The sequence below is a fragment of the Rhea americana genome, unplaced genomic scaffold, assembly GCF_003343005.1.
Source record: "Rhea americana isolate MKP2758 unplaced genomic scaffold, rheAme1 scaffold_72, whole genome shotgun sequence".
NCBI classification, from domain to species: Eukaryota; Metazoa; Chordata; class Aves; order Rheiformes; family Rheidae; genus Rhea; species Rhea americana.
This window is the reverse complement of record NW_028186890.1, coordinates 3,633,114-3,651,130: the sequence shown is the minus strand read 5'-3', so window position 1 is coordinate 3,651,130 and position 18,017 is coordinate 3,633,114. Positions and strand designations below refer to the sequence as shown.

Sequence of the window (18,017 nt, the reverse complement as noted above, 5' to 3'; positions counted from 1 at the left end):
AGGGGCTGCTGAACCTTTAGGCTACCCTTTCCCTACCTTTTCCACGTCGATCTGCTCAAAATTTCAAGAAACGTTACCAAGTCTTATGATCAGCTCTCAACACTCCCAGTGGCCCGGTCTGGTTTTTTTGCACGATTGTGAGTGCCAGTTGGCACTAAGGTAACCAGGGATTTCAAAACCACTGTGTTTCCTGAGGATCTAAACTATTAAGAGCATTACATATCTATCGTGCAGAAATTGCAGGCTGTTTGCAGTACTTGCTGGAGACCTGCAGGCTTAGCTCTCCTGTTGAGACCAATTCCACACGCTTGTACAGACAGCGGCACTAGTGTGTTTGCACTCTAAAATAAACAATTAAAAAAAMCCTATATTGATGAATACTGTTGTCAGCATGTCACACACACGAGTTGGTGGGATATGGCTTTTCAGAGTCACTATACTAAAATTGTTTTTCCTATTTATAATAGCTTTGTACCATTTCCTAATTTTACTTTCTGCTTGGAGAAGGTACTTCTAGGTGGGCTGAAAAAAACAGTGAAAGCAGGAGCCAGCTTTTTTGCATTTAAATTTCTGCCATAATACTGATCTATCATGTATTTTACATTTCATAATGGAATTCCCTATCCTCTTCCATTCCCCAGTTGAACAAACATCTAAATAAACATTTTCAGTAGGGATAACGTGACATTCAGGTAAACAGTGTCATGGTTCAACACACACAGCTGGGTTTGCCTCACATGGGGTTTCATTTCGGATGGGGATTTCCCACGTCCCAGCTATTTCCATGTTTTTAAATCTAAACACAGTTTTCTTGCTGGAAACTTCATGCATCAGATACACAGTATATGTTTTTAAAAATAATCAGATGCCTTACTTTTAGGCAGAATATGTTCAAAGCACTCTGAAAGTCAGTCCTCAATAAACCTCTTCAATTTAAATTCAAGGAGAAATGCTATTGTTAAATTCTTAATACAGACWTGAGCACTGCCCAGTCCACACTCAGTTTCCAGAATTTCATGTTTTATTCCTTTCCCAGAGATGAATTGTTAGACAAGATTCCTGGGGCTGAAGTTTTTCGCAGGATGCTGAGATGTTTTAAAATACAATATGGCCACAGTGTCAGTCTCAGCTACTGAGGAATAATGACAACAGAAAAACAGGGCATGCACAGACTGATGTTTCCCTTGACAGACCTTTCCAGCCTCCAGCAAAACATGGCTACATTTAATAGCCCTTGAGAGATTTTTCTCTTCTAGTCTTGTCTAATCCATCTTTAAACGCATTTTAGCATTTGTAGCATTTCATGGCACCTGCACCCGTTCTCCATTTGAAGAGGCATGCTAGCTTTTTGCTGGGCAGCAATGTGAACTCAGCCGCTGCTGTGCACACACTGGAATGGAAGTTACAGCCATGTCTGCACCTCTGGGTGCAGGTGGGCATTTCTGAGCCCCAATTTCTCTACTTTACTGAAGGTGAGAAACATCAAGATACTTTTTAAGAAAGGCATTTCAAATGACTACTTTGCTAGTCCAAGGCACTCTACAGAGCTTCATACTTCTGCATTTGAGCAGAAGCGTCAACAGAGAACATTACTGGTACCCCAGATAGTGTCTATTATTTCCAAATTTCTGAAGGACAGGCAGATTTTGAGTCACTATCCCATTTGCTCTGAGAAACCTGAAACCCCAGCATTTAAATAGCTTCAGCATAGAGGAGGCAGCAGAGGAGGAAGAGGTATTTCCGTGATGTTTTTTAGTTATGGATATATAAGATTCCTTGTAGCCCTAGAACATGGCATTATCTGCTTTCCCCTTTCCCAAGATCTGCTGATAAAGCTGCTACCCTAGAAGAGATAAAGAGACAGAAGGAAAGAGGTTGCCACATGCTCCCCGTATGTCCTGCCAATACTTCATTATGTTTTCTGGGTGATTAAGAGCGTATTAGTTTTGAGGAAAGGGCACCCACCAACTTCACCAGACAGCCTCTCTAATACACCACATGGCACTTGACTCATTGCTGTTTTGCATTGCTTAAGACTAGCTAAATTCTGCAAATCTGAAGAATTGTTTCCAGGTTCTAGGTAAGTTACTCCAAAATACAAAACCCAGCACTCAAACTGCTTCTTCTGTAGGGAAATAGTGAGTCAAAGTGGGCCTGGTTTGCATGACATTTGTTACAGGCACCTTTGCTTGAAGGGGAAGTTGTGAGCACTCCTACTCCTTCATTCCACCCAGCCAAGTGGCAACGGTAGTACCTTGGCTAGTTTCTCATCCTTTTCTTTCAGCCTCCAGACCTTAAGAAATGCAGTTTTAAAGGCAAAAATTGCCCTTCTCTCTCCAGTGCAGCCAACACCCTTCACTATTCACGTGGAAAAGAGTTTTCTCAGAATACCCATATGTTGCTAGATCACATATTTGGTATATGGATTGTTCAATTCCAGCTCTTTTACATCATGTTTACTATAGGGTGACCACTGATACATCAGGAAAAACCCTTCCATCAGAAGTTATCAAATGATTTTCAGTTCTGTTTGAACAGGAAAAAAAAAACTATGAACAAAAAGCACTTTGTTTTAAATGAACGGACGCCTTCCAGGGGGAGGAAAAAAACAAACCTGTTTTGCCAAAAGAATTCCCAGCTAGTGCTAACCAGTCATTTACAACATCATATTTAAAGGTCAGCTTCTCTTCAAATACTTAAGAACGTCATGGAGCAGCCTCTGCCAAGATTAAAGGTCTTTGCTGGGCGATTGTTCCAGGCTGTCTGCAGACATCACTGCATGAATTATACTACTCTGACATCATTTTGCAAGTTCAGTGCCCAAAGCATAAACCTGTACTATAATATAGTTTTGACAAGACCTCAGATTTCCACTCCAGTAAATTCCAAATAGTTTCCAGAAGTGCTATGTACAAAATACCCAGGAAGCATGCTGGGTAAGCAAATCATATGATCATATACTTTGKGATTCTTGCTGTCTCCAAAGAACTTCCATATGTCCAGTCTGTAACTCTATGCAGGACAAAACCAATGAAGTTAGTGCTGGAAGAGATTAGAAGAATAAGCATTGGACTATCAGAACCATTAAGGTTAGTTACATGGTGCCAGGACAGCCACATCTAAGAAGAACTACAGACCTAGAACTTCCAGGGGAATTGCTCGGACAAGAGACAACATGGAGAAGGCTTAGGGCTATATACAACCGGGCAGCGCTAGCAGGAATCAGTGCAAACTGTCAGACAAACTACAGTCACATAGTGAACATTTAGGGTCCTACAGCAGTTCTAGATTGGCCCAGGTCTAGAACAGCAGTATGATAGCCTTATATAGGTGTAAGAAAATAGTCCCTAACCTGGCTGTTATTGTTCAAAGCAACACTGTGAAGGAATGGGAGTTACTATCAGCTGGAGCCCACACAAGAGAATGCTTCATGTTTCTCAGAAAAGTGGGACCTGTTGTACTTCCGTAAATAGGTTCCTTGATCTACTTAGCTGCTTGTTGAGGACAAATAAGCCACCTTATGATGCTGCCGGTTAGTGAGAGAGGCAAAGGAAGGAGGACATCAAGACATAAGTTTCACTGAAGTTTGTACAAATACTATCTTCAATAGGTAAGCAGAAATTTTCCCTCTCGGATTCTATGCCTCTTAGAGCACTCACATACTGCTTTTGAGCATTATTCTTCTCTGAAATCCGTATTTTAAGTAGGGGTAATATCTTTGCCCAGAGAACTGAGATACCTTTTCTCCAGATACACAGTATCTAATATTCCCCTAGACCCTTCCCACAGACACCAAACAGTACACACACATCACAATCAATTATATTATTGGAGCTTAGAAGGGAGAAATCTGAAAACTCATACATGTGAGAAGCAATTGATGACTAGCATTATAAAGTCTACTTAAAAGAAAGTAGCTTCTCATGCTGGCAGAAAAGATTCTTACAAGGCAAGAATTTGCACGTGTTGCACCTATACACACCTGCTAGAGATGGTTTATAATGGCTAAAACACACTAGCTTAGCTARCAAGTTTACTAATAGCATACCTTTATTTCAGTTATCCTTTGTCTAGGGATCTTTTGCCAGCTTACAGCTATTTGGAGACTTCCACATTAGCAGATACTGCACCAACAACTTTTTAGTGTCAACCTGGCTTAAAACCTCATTCAGAAATCCTGGTTGTTAACTGAGGTTTATTCTGTGTAATAAAAGGCCAGGGCTAGAGCCAAGAGTTTCAGAGGCCAATGGGTTAGAATCAGATCATGAATAATTGAGGGTGTTCTCCATTTATAGCATTGAGTGGCAGAACCTGACTGCAAAAATGCATTTGTAGGAATCCCACTGTCCTTAGGCTTTTCAACAGGAGTACAATTGCTGTTGTTACTCACCTTCCCCCAGCTAAGTCACAGAGTCTGACACCACTGCTTGCAGTCTGTCGTTCAGCAGCTGGAATGTGAATCTCTCCTGAAGCCTATCAAACTCATCCTCAATTTCTGAGTCAAGCCTATAGGAATTAGCCACACCACCACATGTGGGAGAGTTGAAAAGCCCAGCAGCCACATGCTATATTTGGGTAGATGCCAGGCACAAACCATCACAGATAACATGATGCCTTGTGACCTATATCTTATCCATATCAGCTCTAACTAATGCAAATTCTCTTCATGTTCCAGAAGGAAAAAGTCCCATGGGGAGAACTGTAGCAGCTTCTGAGTCCTTTATGATCATGCAGAATGAGAAATATCACCATTTCCTTATTAAGGCCCTTACTTGAGGCCACGGGGGGGGGGGGTTACAATTATGCTCATACTATACTAATTATTGGATTAGAATGGCTATATAGCAGCTTATTAGTTATGTAGAGTGTGATCTTGTGTACTAAGCTACTGCAGACACCTGCATTATGGGTTTTGCTGGAGAAGTACTGCAGCTCCCAAGAAGCAAAGTCCAYATGTTACTCCGATTTCCAGGTCCARGAGCAAAAGCTCACTTCAGGAGAAGAGCTGTGAGTTTGGCCCAAGGTACATGCACACCAYAGGAGCATCATCAAGCTTCTTGCTCTCTGGAGTTCCACTCTCTGGGAGTCATATTTCAAAACAGCTTTGTAAGCATCAAACTTCTTTTGCAAGTATTTCCCCCAAGGGATTGGGGATAWAGGGAAAGGGATTGGGTACAAGGGAAGAATCAGGAGAAGGAGCTCCTTACCCTGTTTTCAGGTTTCAGAAATACTTAGGGCAGTAACCCCAAGAAGGAAGCACAACCCATGTAGAGTWGTAAAAGAACACAACAAAATATCCAACTGTATGCTGCTCCAAGGGATGGCAGGGTGGGAAATTTGTCCCTAAAATACTAAGCAGGCAGCACAAGTTGTTTACAAAGAGACTACATTTGTAATTACAAGTTAGTTTAGCTGCCCTGCTGTCATGAGTAACTACTAGCAGAAGAAAGCTATCATTGTCATCATCTCTTCCCCCAGGGACCAGTCAAGGCTGATGATACTGCAGCATCAGGTCTGAACTTTCTTGGTGGAACAACTCCCTCCAGTGGCAAAACAGAAGTTGTTTCCACATAGCTCAGGCAGTTGGGGGCTAAACTGGGGACAAGCAGCAGTGATAGCCTTCCCCCTTTCTTCCAACTACAGATGAGACAGCAGGAGAAACAACCGCATCCTTCCCCACCCAGAAGCCATCTGTTCAGGTTCAGTATTTTTGCCTTAAGCAGAGTACTCTAAGTTATGAAACCCTGGGGCAGTGTAGCCACCTGACTAAAGCAGGGCTCCTGGAAATCAGACAAAAAGAGGGGAACTCACACACAACCCTGAAATCAAGCTTTTCCTCAAGCACAGTCCAGTATAGCCTAAAGAAACAAGTTTTACTTGCAGGTCATTGCCCCCCTTGTGATCCCAAGTTCTCTGAGAGCCAGTTAAGCACTTCCTGCTCCATGCCCCATAAGTCAAGGTAACTGGAGTCTTGACTTAAAGCTAGCTTCCAGTAGTGTTTGCTGGTAGCAGTAAAGTTCATGCTGCTTCTTTGACCACATGAGGACCTTATGCCATGTTTATGAGTCCCTATCAAATCAATGACTCCAGACCCCACTACTGCTTGAGAGAAATTGCAGGTTTTTGTAAAAACAGCCATTTTAAATGCGTGCATGCAGCCAGCAGCTCACTACAGGTTCTGAAGAGTTGAGAGCCAGCTCACAGCTGCTTCTCAACTCTGCTTAGCTAAGGGAAGAAGATTATTTATACAGTTACTCTATTTCTCAAGAGCTTTCTAAACACTCAAGTATATGGTGGTATCATCTACAAAAACAGCTGCCTCAAATTTCTTCCTCCTCATTGTCGCAGGAGAAGGACAAAGAAATCCCTCTAACAAAATCCCAAAGAACACTACAGAAGATGGGAAGGGAGGGCAAAAAATAAAGCTAGCTAGAAGGAGGGGGAGAGATCATCTGCTGTATGCACTGTAGGCATAGTAGCAAGCATTTTTTATTTGTATGAAATCATAAGCCTCTGGGACTAACTCTGTAACAATACAGACCATACAGAATTTGAAGCGACATCTTCAGACATGGAGTTTGCTCAGCCTGGGAGATGATAGTTCATTTGAATTACCTGCCTACCACTTAGCTCACCTAAGAGAGCTCAGCTTCACAAAACAAGGCAAATTGTATACCAAATACAGCCTAGTAAAATTGTCATTACCTTTGATAGGTGATAACTTCATAGTTCACATTAACCTCACAAGCAGGCCTCAAAATAGCATTTGAAGACCTCAGAGCATACTGGCATATATTTGCTGCTTTCTGACAAATCATTTGCTGCCTTGAATAAACAGGGTGTCAGTGGTTTGCATGTAAAGCAGAAGAGGCAGTGAGAAGGTAGGGGGAAAACCAGTAAAATGCACAAGTCTTAGGCAGACTTTTTTTTTTTTTTTTTTAGCAAAGTCTTTATTACAGAAATATTCACCATCTAGGCTTTTAGATCTGTACATGCATTTCTTCCACTGGGAAGATGTTGCTAAAAACAGACAGAAACAGAAGGAGGAAACGCAGCACAGGTTCTTCTTTACTTGCTGCTGAGCCTTGGCATCTGTAACTGAACATAACCTTACAAATAAGAACACATTACTGAATAGACTTTGTACTACAAAAGCTAGCAAGCTTTACTGCTAAGGGTGCCTTCTGCTATAGCAAAGGTCAGTTTGGAAGGATCTGCGTGAGAAGGGACAGTGGTCTCAAAATAGCAAAGCCTTATCAGATGTCCATGAAGTCAGTTGCCCAGTTATATCCCCTCTCCTCAGTCAACGTATCCAGAGATGAGGACAGAGCAGGGCCTCACTGCTGGGACTCTGATCCCCTAAAACAGACCTTCACCACTTCTTTCTTGTCAGAAGGAAAAGAGAGTAGATAGTGAAACCATTCCTTTAAACTGCTCATTCCTACCAACCCTACTCCTGACAAGAGACAGGACTCTGACAGTCTGTCGACCACACCTGTAAGGAAAAGGAAAAGGCTCTCTCACCAAAGTACCTTGTATTCAAGTTCAGGTCTCCGACAAGAAGCATCCACTTCTCTCTCACATCACTTCCCGCTGTCAGGGTGAAGACATGCATGTGCAATTGCAGGAAATCTACTCTACCCAAGCCACCTCTAAGACTGACTGAGGATTTGCACCCAGCTCCTTTATCAACAAAGTTGGGGAAGTTTTTCACCTGCATTTCTTTCTTGTGCTCTAGATCAGTCCTTGCGTCCAGCCATTGGYTGAATGGAGCCAACAGTCCTGCCATTACATAGAGAAACTACCCTGCCTGCATCAGTGCAGAAACCAGCTATTTATCTGCTGCAGTGCTTTCCCTCAAGACAGAGCTCAGGATGCAGCAACCAACAGCCACAGATCCACACCACAGTGAAGTCAACAGACTAGACAACTAAAAGCAACTTATCCTTRCATCCAAACTACATAGCCCAAACCTGGGCACTGGTAGTAGAGAACTCCAAGATACAGAGTCTGCAATCCAGTCAGATATCCCTCCACATTCATAATTAAAAGCCACAACTAACAAACCTTATATTAATAATGGGAGCAGGGGGAGAATCAAATTAAAAATCAATCTCTGTAGAAGTTGGCAACCCAAGAATGCAACTAGCAGAGCCAGCCTGGGGCTGAGCGCACGCTATGCAGTGGTCAAAGTGCCTCCAAGTTGACAGGAGCCAGCAAAGCACTGCTAGGCTGAGAGGAAAGGGAAGAAAGGCAAATAGGAGAAATGTGTCAACTCCAGAACTCATGGGACCCGTTCCAAGAGCAGCTGAGCAACACCACCACAATCTGCCAGGCAACACTTGAAATAGGTAGACGTGACTCCTTCCCGGTGGCTTCTCATCACACAACACAGGAAGAACTCTGCTGAAGGCAAGGCTTGGCTGACTCCAGAAGCAGGAGAAGTGAGTACGAGGGTACTGATCAATATTTCAGATGAACGCAAGCTGAAAGATGCATCATAGGGTTAACTGCAAGGGAGGAAGAATGCCTATGAAGCATGGCTAGCTATCACCACAAGTCAGTGAAGTAGCGAAAGTTATGAAACCACTGGAATCTCAACAGGAATTCTGGCTCATGAAACAAAAAAATAATTTTTCTTTCTGGGGGGAAAGGAAATGGGAGGGAGGAAGAGAATTACTCTATGCTAGGCCTGGTGAATTGTAGAAGAATGGAGATATGAATAGGATTATACAACATGGAGTAGGTAGTAAAAGCATTGTCCCCTCAGATTAATCAGTCTCATGTGATATAAGAGACTTAAGKTCTGCTTCTTGAAGTAGAAATAAACCAGTGGCAGGATGCAAGTGGCCCAAGGGTCCTATTGCCAGAAGATCAGGCTGTATTGCAGCTCTAATGGTTCTTAGCAGAGTGGTATCAGAAATGGGATGTCACAGCAATAATGGTCAATGGTTGGACAGTCTGGATATGAGGCAGGAATGTTCTGTTTGCTCCTTCCTCTGCAGTGCCATAGCTCTGGGGTCAGCAGACTCAAGACTTGGGCACTTTGGTGTAGTCTTCACTGTGTATGTTCTTGCAGAGTGCAATGGATAGCATCATCCCCAGCAACTGGAATAAATAATGAAGAACGGGAAGTCAGTCAGCAACCAGAAAGATAAGGAGGTGTGAGGAAATGGTGGTACAGCACAGTGGAATGCAGTGGTCTCCTTTTAATGACACCACTCAGAGAACAGAGTTGGATCCCAATACAAGGGAAGTCCAATAGCCAGGGTGCCAAAAACATTTTGCTGCAGGAAGATGTGCCTTCATCTGGAATCTCTCCTATGGACTTTTCAAGGCAACAAGTGGTTTCCCTCTAGTGGGACACAGCTTGTCTCATTCTTCCTGGTTATACATGCAGTGAATTCCAAAGTACTAGACACACCAGCAGGAACCACAAGTAGACATGGCTCTGTCCAACCTTAATTCAACCAGTAAAAGGAAGAATTCAAAGCTCCAGCAAGACACAACCAAGAACTACAACTGCACTGCCTTAAACCAGATGTCTACTGCTATGGAAAAATAGTTTTGCCTTTAAAAAAAAGTCTGCATGGGTAGGTGGGATCACATGCCACGGACTGACTTACCTCTATAACAGCAACACCTGTGCAGACCCCAAGAATGATACCAAGGTTGTTCTTCAACCACTTCTGGACACCATCCACACACCCCTAGGGAGAAAACATGGTCACAGGGAAAGAAGTAGAAATCTAAGTATTTCAAGACTAAAGATCCATAAGATATCTCCTCTTCTGCACGTAGAAAACATTCCAGTTGCATGCTATACCAGGTTTCACAGCAACAGCAAAAAAAAAGGTAGGATCCCTTAGCTCTTCCCCATAGCCCCAACTTCTATGTGCACTTCAAGCAAAAAAAAAAAAAAAAAGTGAAAACATGCTCTAAAATACTTCCCAGAGGAGCAAGGAAATGTGATTTCAGTGGAAGCTTCACAAGACTGAGCTTCACTCACCTGCTGATGAACAGGCCAGTCATCAGATTTTGCAGTGCTGTTAGAAGGGATACCTTGATCACAGAAACCGCTATCTGTCATGGAGTCCTTGGAACTATTGGAGCAGGAGCAAGGATAAATGGTCATGCTTCTGTTGATGAGAACTGCATTGTTTTCCCAGTCCTTTGCTCCATCCCAGCCACAGCAGGCAATCTAACAAACAGACAGAGCACTGTGGTCTTAAGCTTTGCACTTGTAACATACTTCAGGTGAAAACAAACGAGCAAAGTAAAGGTACACAGGACCTCCCCATGCAGCAATAACAGTTGGGCCATATAGTTTGTATGAAAAAGCTGCAAACAGTATCCTACTTACCAGTCAATAAGCTATGCACAGAGCAGTCCCCCCAAAAGGACCATTATTTCCTACCAAAGGATTACTCTGTTAGTAAGACAAGAGTTAGGAGGCCACTTCTAATAGACTTTGAGCATAGCATACCATAATATACAGGAGGCAGAAGCCATAGAGAAAGCCTACATATTCAGACTTCAGTAAGCTTGATAGAAATTGACACCAGTTCTACAAAATGTGATTTTGACTATAGCTTTTGTAGACTAAACACTAGAAAATCTCATGTAACTTAAAGGTGACAATGCTGAATAGAAGTAATACTGCAAAATAGATGTTGCTGACAAGTCAGCTGGAAGACAGTAGTGTCCTGTGCAATACATCTGAGACTTTGCAGACCCTCTGGTTCATAGTCAGATTGATTTAGCAAAGGAGAAGCCATGCAGGCAAGAGATTAACATATTAACATTTCAAAGATGTCACAGAGGACTACTACCTAATCTTCCACTACAGATGTCATTTCCATAGGTTTAAATGCTGAGGATTTATTTTCGAGTAGCACACACCAAGCAGATGCAAAACAGAAACCTGAAAGTCAAGAGTTCCTGATTGCAAGGTACCATTGCCCAAGTGGCACAGCAGCAGCTAGCCACCGCATGATGGCGTCAACATGCTGCCAAGCCCCAGTAAGTAAGAACAAGTCTGTGCCTGCCTTGCTGCAGCAAGGGACTGGCTGAAAATGGGATGAGGAAAGTTTTCCATTCAAAGAGACGTTTACATTCCTATAAATAAAACTGCATATATTGGAGGGAAAGACACATCAGGAGGTCCAAAGACCAACATCTGGAAACTTAGCTGCAAGYGTGGATCCCAGTGCTCCATGGCAGCACAGAACAGGGAGGCTGGCTATTGGACTTGAGGTGGAAGTCTAGGGAAAACTCTCTCTTCTCAGCAGGTAAGCATCATGTGTCAGTCCGACACAATGTATATTGGAATGGAGGTACGAATAGCCGAATGCCCACACTGGGATTAGCATTTGTTTTCTGAGGTGTTGAAATTTCAATATTTAAGAGCCTCCAGAAGGAACTACCTCTATCTCATGGAGGTTAGGACTTTTAACTCCATTAACTTCTACAGAACAATTTCCCCCTTCTTGCCCAACACAAATACAAAAACTCTAGTTTATGAGATGAACTAGATTCCTAACACTCAACTTCACCTCTGCAAAACCTTTTTATTCTGCTCCTGTATAAAAGGGGACTAAAGCAGAATCCTCTCTCCACRGTGGACTCAGCCTTCAGTCCATTAGTAAGGAGCTGCAAATACAGTGATAAGACATGAATAAATCATTCTYCCCCCAAAGAGGGGAAATACTGCAGATAAGTGTTGCAAAGACAAGAACAGCCAGAAGAAACTTCTGTTCCTTGTACTTACTACATGTCAGCCTCGTGCTGGACACATTTAACCACAGTAGACAGCCAGCTCCCATGCTTGAGGTTTGGCAGTCAACAGCTATCATGACTCCAGCATRCCTCAGTACTGACCTAGTTGCTCAAGCACTGACCCTGATATGAAAGCAGAACTCATGAGCAGYTGGATGGCTCCCAAGAACACTGGCTCTTATAGAGGAGCTGTCACAGTAAAGCAGCAACATGCACCAAGAAACAAGGCAGCCAGTGCAGCTGCTTTGCCCAGCAAAGCTAGGGACTTCACTTGCTACAAAAATAGCCTGCATTGTGGCTTTCATGCAGACTAGGACATTTTGAAGACCTTGCAGATAAAGGGAAGAGCAGAATGGTTGAGGTGCCACGTAAAAGGCCACACACACCGGGCTAGGCAACCAATACTAGTTAGTCTTACCAGCCAGCATGTAGGAATGGTTCAAGGTCTTACCTAGCATTAGAAAGCAAGACAGTTTTCTGGTAGACAGGCACCAAATCCCAYGGACAGCTCTTTAGAACAGCCAATTGCAGAGCACAACACGTTGTGTTATAGACACTTATGACTGTAATAGGAAAGTTGGAAAAAAGTCTCTCAACTTGGATAAAACAGACAGCCACTTAATTTCATGTGGCCAAAGACATTTTTTTTTCTGTGCGCAATAGCGTTATCCAGCAATTTCCTATGCTAAAGATGCAAGTCAAAGATCTGAGAGGTGTATATCCACAACAAGGCTCTCACACATGAGTCAAGTGCTACAGAAGGATGCTACAGAAGGAGATGTCTCCTGTCCAGCACTGAGAACCACAAGGATAGACTATATGACAATCAAAGCTAAGAGGGAATCTTCAGGAGGTGAAGGATAACATCAGCAGCACAGTTTATGACTGGAAAGAAGAGGGAGAAGATCAAGAAATGTTAGCTAGGCCTCTTAAAAAACAAACACACACCCTGTTCCCTATCCTCAGCCTAGTTTTAACAGCCACTTGCTGATGGCAGAATAGCATCACCTGCCTCTTGTTGGCCCTGCCCAGTGGCTCACCTGTCTCTGCACATAGTCCCATGCATCCTGTAAGTTGTTCTCCTCCTCATTCGAAGGGTCATATGTTTCAATCAGCCCTCTAACTATGACGGACAACTCTTCTTTCAACTGTTAAAAGAAAAAAAAGGGGGGAGGGGATGGGGGGAAGAGAGAGAGTTAGATTGGTCAATTCCTTTTAGCCTTTCTTTGAAGTCTAGGGCAGAAGACATCCCTACAAGGTGTGCTTGATGTGCAGTGGGTCCATCTCCCTGAAGGTGGAGAAAAAAAACCACAGATTTACCACGGTCAGGGAGATTTTAGCATTAAAACACTTTGCTATAACTCCAGTGAATAGGGCTAGAGCAAAGCAAAAACCTTCAACAYTAAAATCTCCATGATGGCAGTTCCAGTGAGCGAGGCTAGAGAAAAGAGACAGACTACAGATGACAGGCACTGCGACTACACACACAGAGGAACGGAAAGTGTCTTCTCAGTCCTCTTCCAAAGGGCCRGAAGCAGGCAGTAAGGGCTCATATTCCCAGAATATCAGCAGCTCTTCTAAAGTTGTAGGAAAAAGACAAATAAAAGTATTACTAAAATGAGGGAAAAAAAATATTTAAGAGGCCCACAAGCTACGCTTAAAGAAAAAAGCAACAGAGGCAGTGACAAATCCCCCAGACTGACCTTGAAATGGCTTACTCTGCAGTCTTGTCTACATTTAAGAACAAGCAATAAATATAATCAACATGTAAAATACAGAATGGGTTTACCAAGATAAAAATCCCTCTGCAGTGGCCAGATGACATTTGCTGAGGTTTTTTTTCCTARGCAGAAGTAAACCCAACAAATCCAGCCTAGACTTCAGTGATGCATGTGGTCTGCTGCTGTGTGAGAGGGTAGTTATTCTAGAAGCAAATTAATTCTTGGTCCCTATTTCCTTCATCAATCAGTTTCTTCTCAAGCTTATTGAGAGGAAGGGAGACTGCTACTCAAGTTCCTAAAAAGAGGAGGCTTGGAACAAATTCTTTCCCTTAGTGACAACAACAACATATTTAGAGCATTAGTGGGAAGTATATTTCATGCATATAGTTCAAACATCAGACAGCAGTCAYGCAACTCCTAAAAACCAGAATAGAAAGTGAAATAAATTTCATTATCAAAAAAAAAAAAAAAATCAAATTTGTGAAGTCATGGGCCAGTAACTGTTATGAAGCATAGAAGTCAAACAGATACCACAGAARAAAAACTCTGTATGCTCACTGGCCACCAAAACTAGAAATCACCTATTAGGCTCTAGTGACAGAGTCAGAATTTAAAAAAGCACACCACACAACTCAAAAACACACAGGCTAAGTACGCATCCATGGATGCAGAAGAGATTGGAAAATAGTGAAAAAAAATGGTACAAAGCACAAACTGGACCTCTTCTAAAATACTATATGCTGCTTTGATTACTCAAATTTTTAAGAGCTACCTGAAACAAGTAACAAGTAAAGCTGAGGGGATATGTCAAGCCTCAGTCTTGAAGGGAAGGCAAAACAGGAGGAAATGCATAGCTTTACTATACAACACAACAGCCAATGCACCCACAAAGTCTGTGCCCAGTCAGAGAACAGCTACTACCCTAATGAGCAAAGGCAAAGCAGCGTGAAAACAGAGAACTGAGCATGTTTATCAAAGATCAAACAATTGCTGCCTGTCCCAGAAGAGCAAGGGGAAGGATCAATACAAACTGGAGGACAACAGTGGYATATAGACTCACAGGCAACACATCTCTAACCTTGCAGGGCAAGTAAGATTTCGATCCAGAATCTCAGTCCTTGTGGTTAATCTCCTAGCACAGATAAGGCCCTTCTCTACAACTCTGGGAAGGTATGAGTCACTGCCTACTCTTGAAGGCAACTGAGTTTTGTGATATACAGCTGTTGGAAACTTCCCTTTTTCATAAGGCATTGACCTGCCTCTCCCCAAATTCTTACAGCTGCTGCTTCTATATTAAGGCAGCAAGTACTGCATCTGTCTCAACTGCTCACTAAMAGTCTTATGAAGCTTACACATATCAGTAAGTTCCCCCCACCTCACCCCAATTCCTTATGCAGAGAATTCACATCATTTCTCAGCCTGGTGAGAGGTAAAAGCTACCYCTTCAGCAGGCTTCTTGACAGTCTTCCTCCCACCTCCTTCTGAAGTTGTTCTCAGCCAGCTTGGACATGGGATAACTGCCATTGCAAAGGACAGACCCTGATCACAGGAAGTCAGAGAACCGTCTTTAGAGTGCTTGAGGGGCAGCAGAGTCACATCAGCCCTGAGCACTGGGATGCTCTTACTCCTGCATGTTACCATTGTGTCAGCAGTGCTACATTGTATTTCAGAGCTGTGGAAAGGTTTTTCCTTTTCTTTCTTGTTAAAGGATGCAAACTGACATTGGTAAACTCAAGGACACCTAGCAGCAGTAAGCAGTGTCTATTGTTAGAGAGAAGTTTCCGGCCATAGCTGATTTACTAGCATTGAACACTGGCAACTCTACTTTCTAGAAAAAATTCAGCTTGGTTCACTGTAGTCAGCTAGGTCAGGCCAGACAGATGGGAGCCACATGATCTTTCCTCTCATGATAGCTAACTCTTCCCCACTTARTTACTTTGCTTCCCCTTTTTCTTCCTTTCAAATCAAGGCAACTTGACCTGGTTCTCACTAATGAGATTGGCCTCATCTGCTGCCATAAGCCTTAGAAGATACTGAACCTTCAAGTGCTCATCCTCACCCCTCCTGCACACCGCTGCTCTGTATGCATGAAGGGATGTGAGGAGAGCTGGGTTTGTTTTCTTACCTTGGGCCCATCTGACCTGTCAGCTATTAGCCCACACAGAGCCAAGAGTCACTTCTGCAAGAATCCCTAGCAGAAATGCTCTTCACAGAGCCACACCACAAGCAGAGACAGGGCCTGAACCAGACACCTCCAATCAGAGCTCCCTTAGGGAAGCTATACCTCTGCTCTTCCTTTATTCTTACACAAGGAGAACAGGCAAGGGGTCTTACCTTAATTCTAGATCTAGATCTGTCTGTATGTTAAGTTATTCAAAAGAAAGTCAGATATTTTTAGGCTTTTAGAAAGTAACTTGAGAAAAGGGTTTTAATACACGAACAATAGTACAAGTCTGGAGAGCAGATGCAAAGCCCCCAGTTATGGGCTTAACTGACAGAGCCACCAAATGGGAAAAACACAGGCACTTGCAGTTGAACACTCGGCCTTCTACATTTGTCACTGAACAAACAAGCTGGAAWGTGAAGAAACAAGCTGGAAAGGCATATCAGACACTTAGACAGGCCTTCAATACTCCTCCTGTCTTCTCCCATTAAAGGTCTGTCAGGATTCAGTGGCCTGTGGAGCATGACAGCTCCAAGAAACTGTTACCCTTGCTTTCAGGGTTCCTGTTGCCTTGGAGCACAAAGCATCCCAATTCAGAAGGTGTAATCCCTTGCTTCCCGCCCTACAGCATGCAAATTCGAAGCCTAGACACCAACGCTATAGCTGATTGCCAGAAAGCAGCAGGACTGTCAGCCTCCCTTTCACACAGGCTTATGGAAGGAGGAAGCTGGGAGAAAGTTGAAGACCAGAGGCCAGAATATAGGTCTTTGATTCCACTCTTGGTCAAAGAATGAATCATGGGAGCTTCTTCTACTGTCACTGAGAGGCACGTCAGTGACTTACGAAAAAGGGAAGTTTCCAACAGCTGTATATCAGAAAACTCAGTTGCCTACAAGAGTAGGTAGTGACTCATACCTTCCCAGAGTTTCAGGGAATTCTGAGGAACTCAAGGGACTCAAGCTAGATCTGCCCCTCTCGTRTTTATTAGCATCTAGCCTGCACAAGAAAGCAGACTAAATAGGAGGGGGCCCTCATCCCCCAGTTACTTCAGTTCCTCAACTAATGCATATTTCCATAGCCCCAGGCAAGCGGCTGCACACAATCACACAGTCCTGTTTGCTGCAAACAATAGATAGCAAGTAGGGCAATCCCCAAAAGACCACTGCTCTCCTTTTGCTCACAACATTTAGAGCCAAGCTTCAGAGAACTGCGTAAACTAGGCCAGAGAAACATTACTGGGACTCTTACATGTTCAGGATCTTGTGACCCAAGGAGATGTAGTTGAGTAGCAACACCCAGCTTGCAAGGCAGAGTGCTATTTGCCAAACTTTTGACAATATTATTTCATCTTCCTCACAAAACCTCCCATTCCACCACAAGTTCCAGTAGATAAGAGATGTACAAAATGGATGCTACAACAACATCCTCTTGGTAGTACTGGGCAATTCCAATCTGATGGGGCATTCCTCTAGCAGTGCCCATGAGGAAGGCAAAACAGCAGCCTGCCTGTCAGACTCAGCTGTTTGCAGTTATGCTAAYTGTACTTCAGCATACTTCCATGGGTCAAGGGTGGAAAGATTTTTCTGGAATACCTGTTCACAATCAGCATCAAAAGCTTCAGCCCTGAAAAAGCCAGGGATAGAGGCTAAAAAGTGAATTTGCTCAGTAGTTACTAATCAAGAGGAAGATGGACAGGGAAGAAAGCAACAGGAAGCCTGTCTACCTCCTACAGTACAGAAATAAGGATTTCAGTAACAACTGGAAGAGTGAGCATCACTTGTGCTACACTCTGAATCCAAGAGGATACACTTCTATTATTCCTTGTTTTAATTCTAGCTAAGTCCCTGAAGTCAGAAAGAAGAAATAATTGTGGAGAACACAATGTGCACCTAGGGATTGGTTTTCAGTTTTCAGTCTGCTTCACTGTACTCTGAACTACCCCGGGATGACGTGCACCAAGTGAAGCAGAGCGACATTCATAGCATCACTGAAGCACAGCCACAAACCAGTGCATAAGAGGTTTCGGCCAAGACCTTCCTGAAACAATATTTTTCAGTCTTCTGGGCAGGTACTTCAGGATTCCTGAGGCAGAAAGGCTCTAGAGAGGCTCTTCCGTAGATTTTGTTAACTTAGGATTGAGCAGAAGTATCTGAAGTTTCAGTTAGGAAGTCTAGCACTCCCCAGCCCATTCTGCTGGGTTTGGAGGGGTGATGAACTCAGCACAGAGGTGCTGACATGACAGAGGCCCACTGGTTCTAAGAGCTGTACAAAATAATCCCCAGTGATTTTATCCCCTTCCTGGCCTGGCCTAAGTCCAAAAGATCTGAAGCTTAAAAAAAAACAAAAACACACAC

General features: G+C 43.2%; 1 protein-coding gene across 3 annotated transcripts in view; it reads right to left on the bottom strand.

Annotated features, from left to right (window-relative positions):
• Positions 1–6,500: 6,500 nt before the first annotated feature.
• CD82 (CD82 molecule) overlaps positions 6,501–18,017 on the bottom strand; it is a 42,846-nt gene continuing 31,329 nt past the window's right edge. For all 3 annotated transcript variants that reach the window (XM_085321873.1, XM_085321874.1, XM_085321875.1), the window contains exons 6-9: positions 12,819–12,926; positions 10,010–10,201; positions 9,627–9,710; positions 6,501–9,108 (exon numbers count right to left, since the gene is read on the bottom strand). In XM_085321873.1, the coding sequence (XP_085177999.1) occupies positions 9,031–9,108; positions 9,627–9,710; positions 10,010–10,201; positions 12,819–12,926 (462 nt within the window). In that variant the 3' untranslated portion in view covers positions 6,501–9,030. The remainder of the gene's footprint in view (positions 9,109–9,626; positions 9,711–10,009; positions 10,202–12,818; positions 12,927–18,017) is intronic.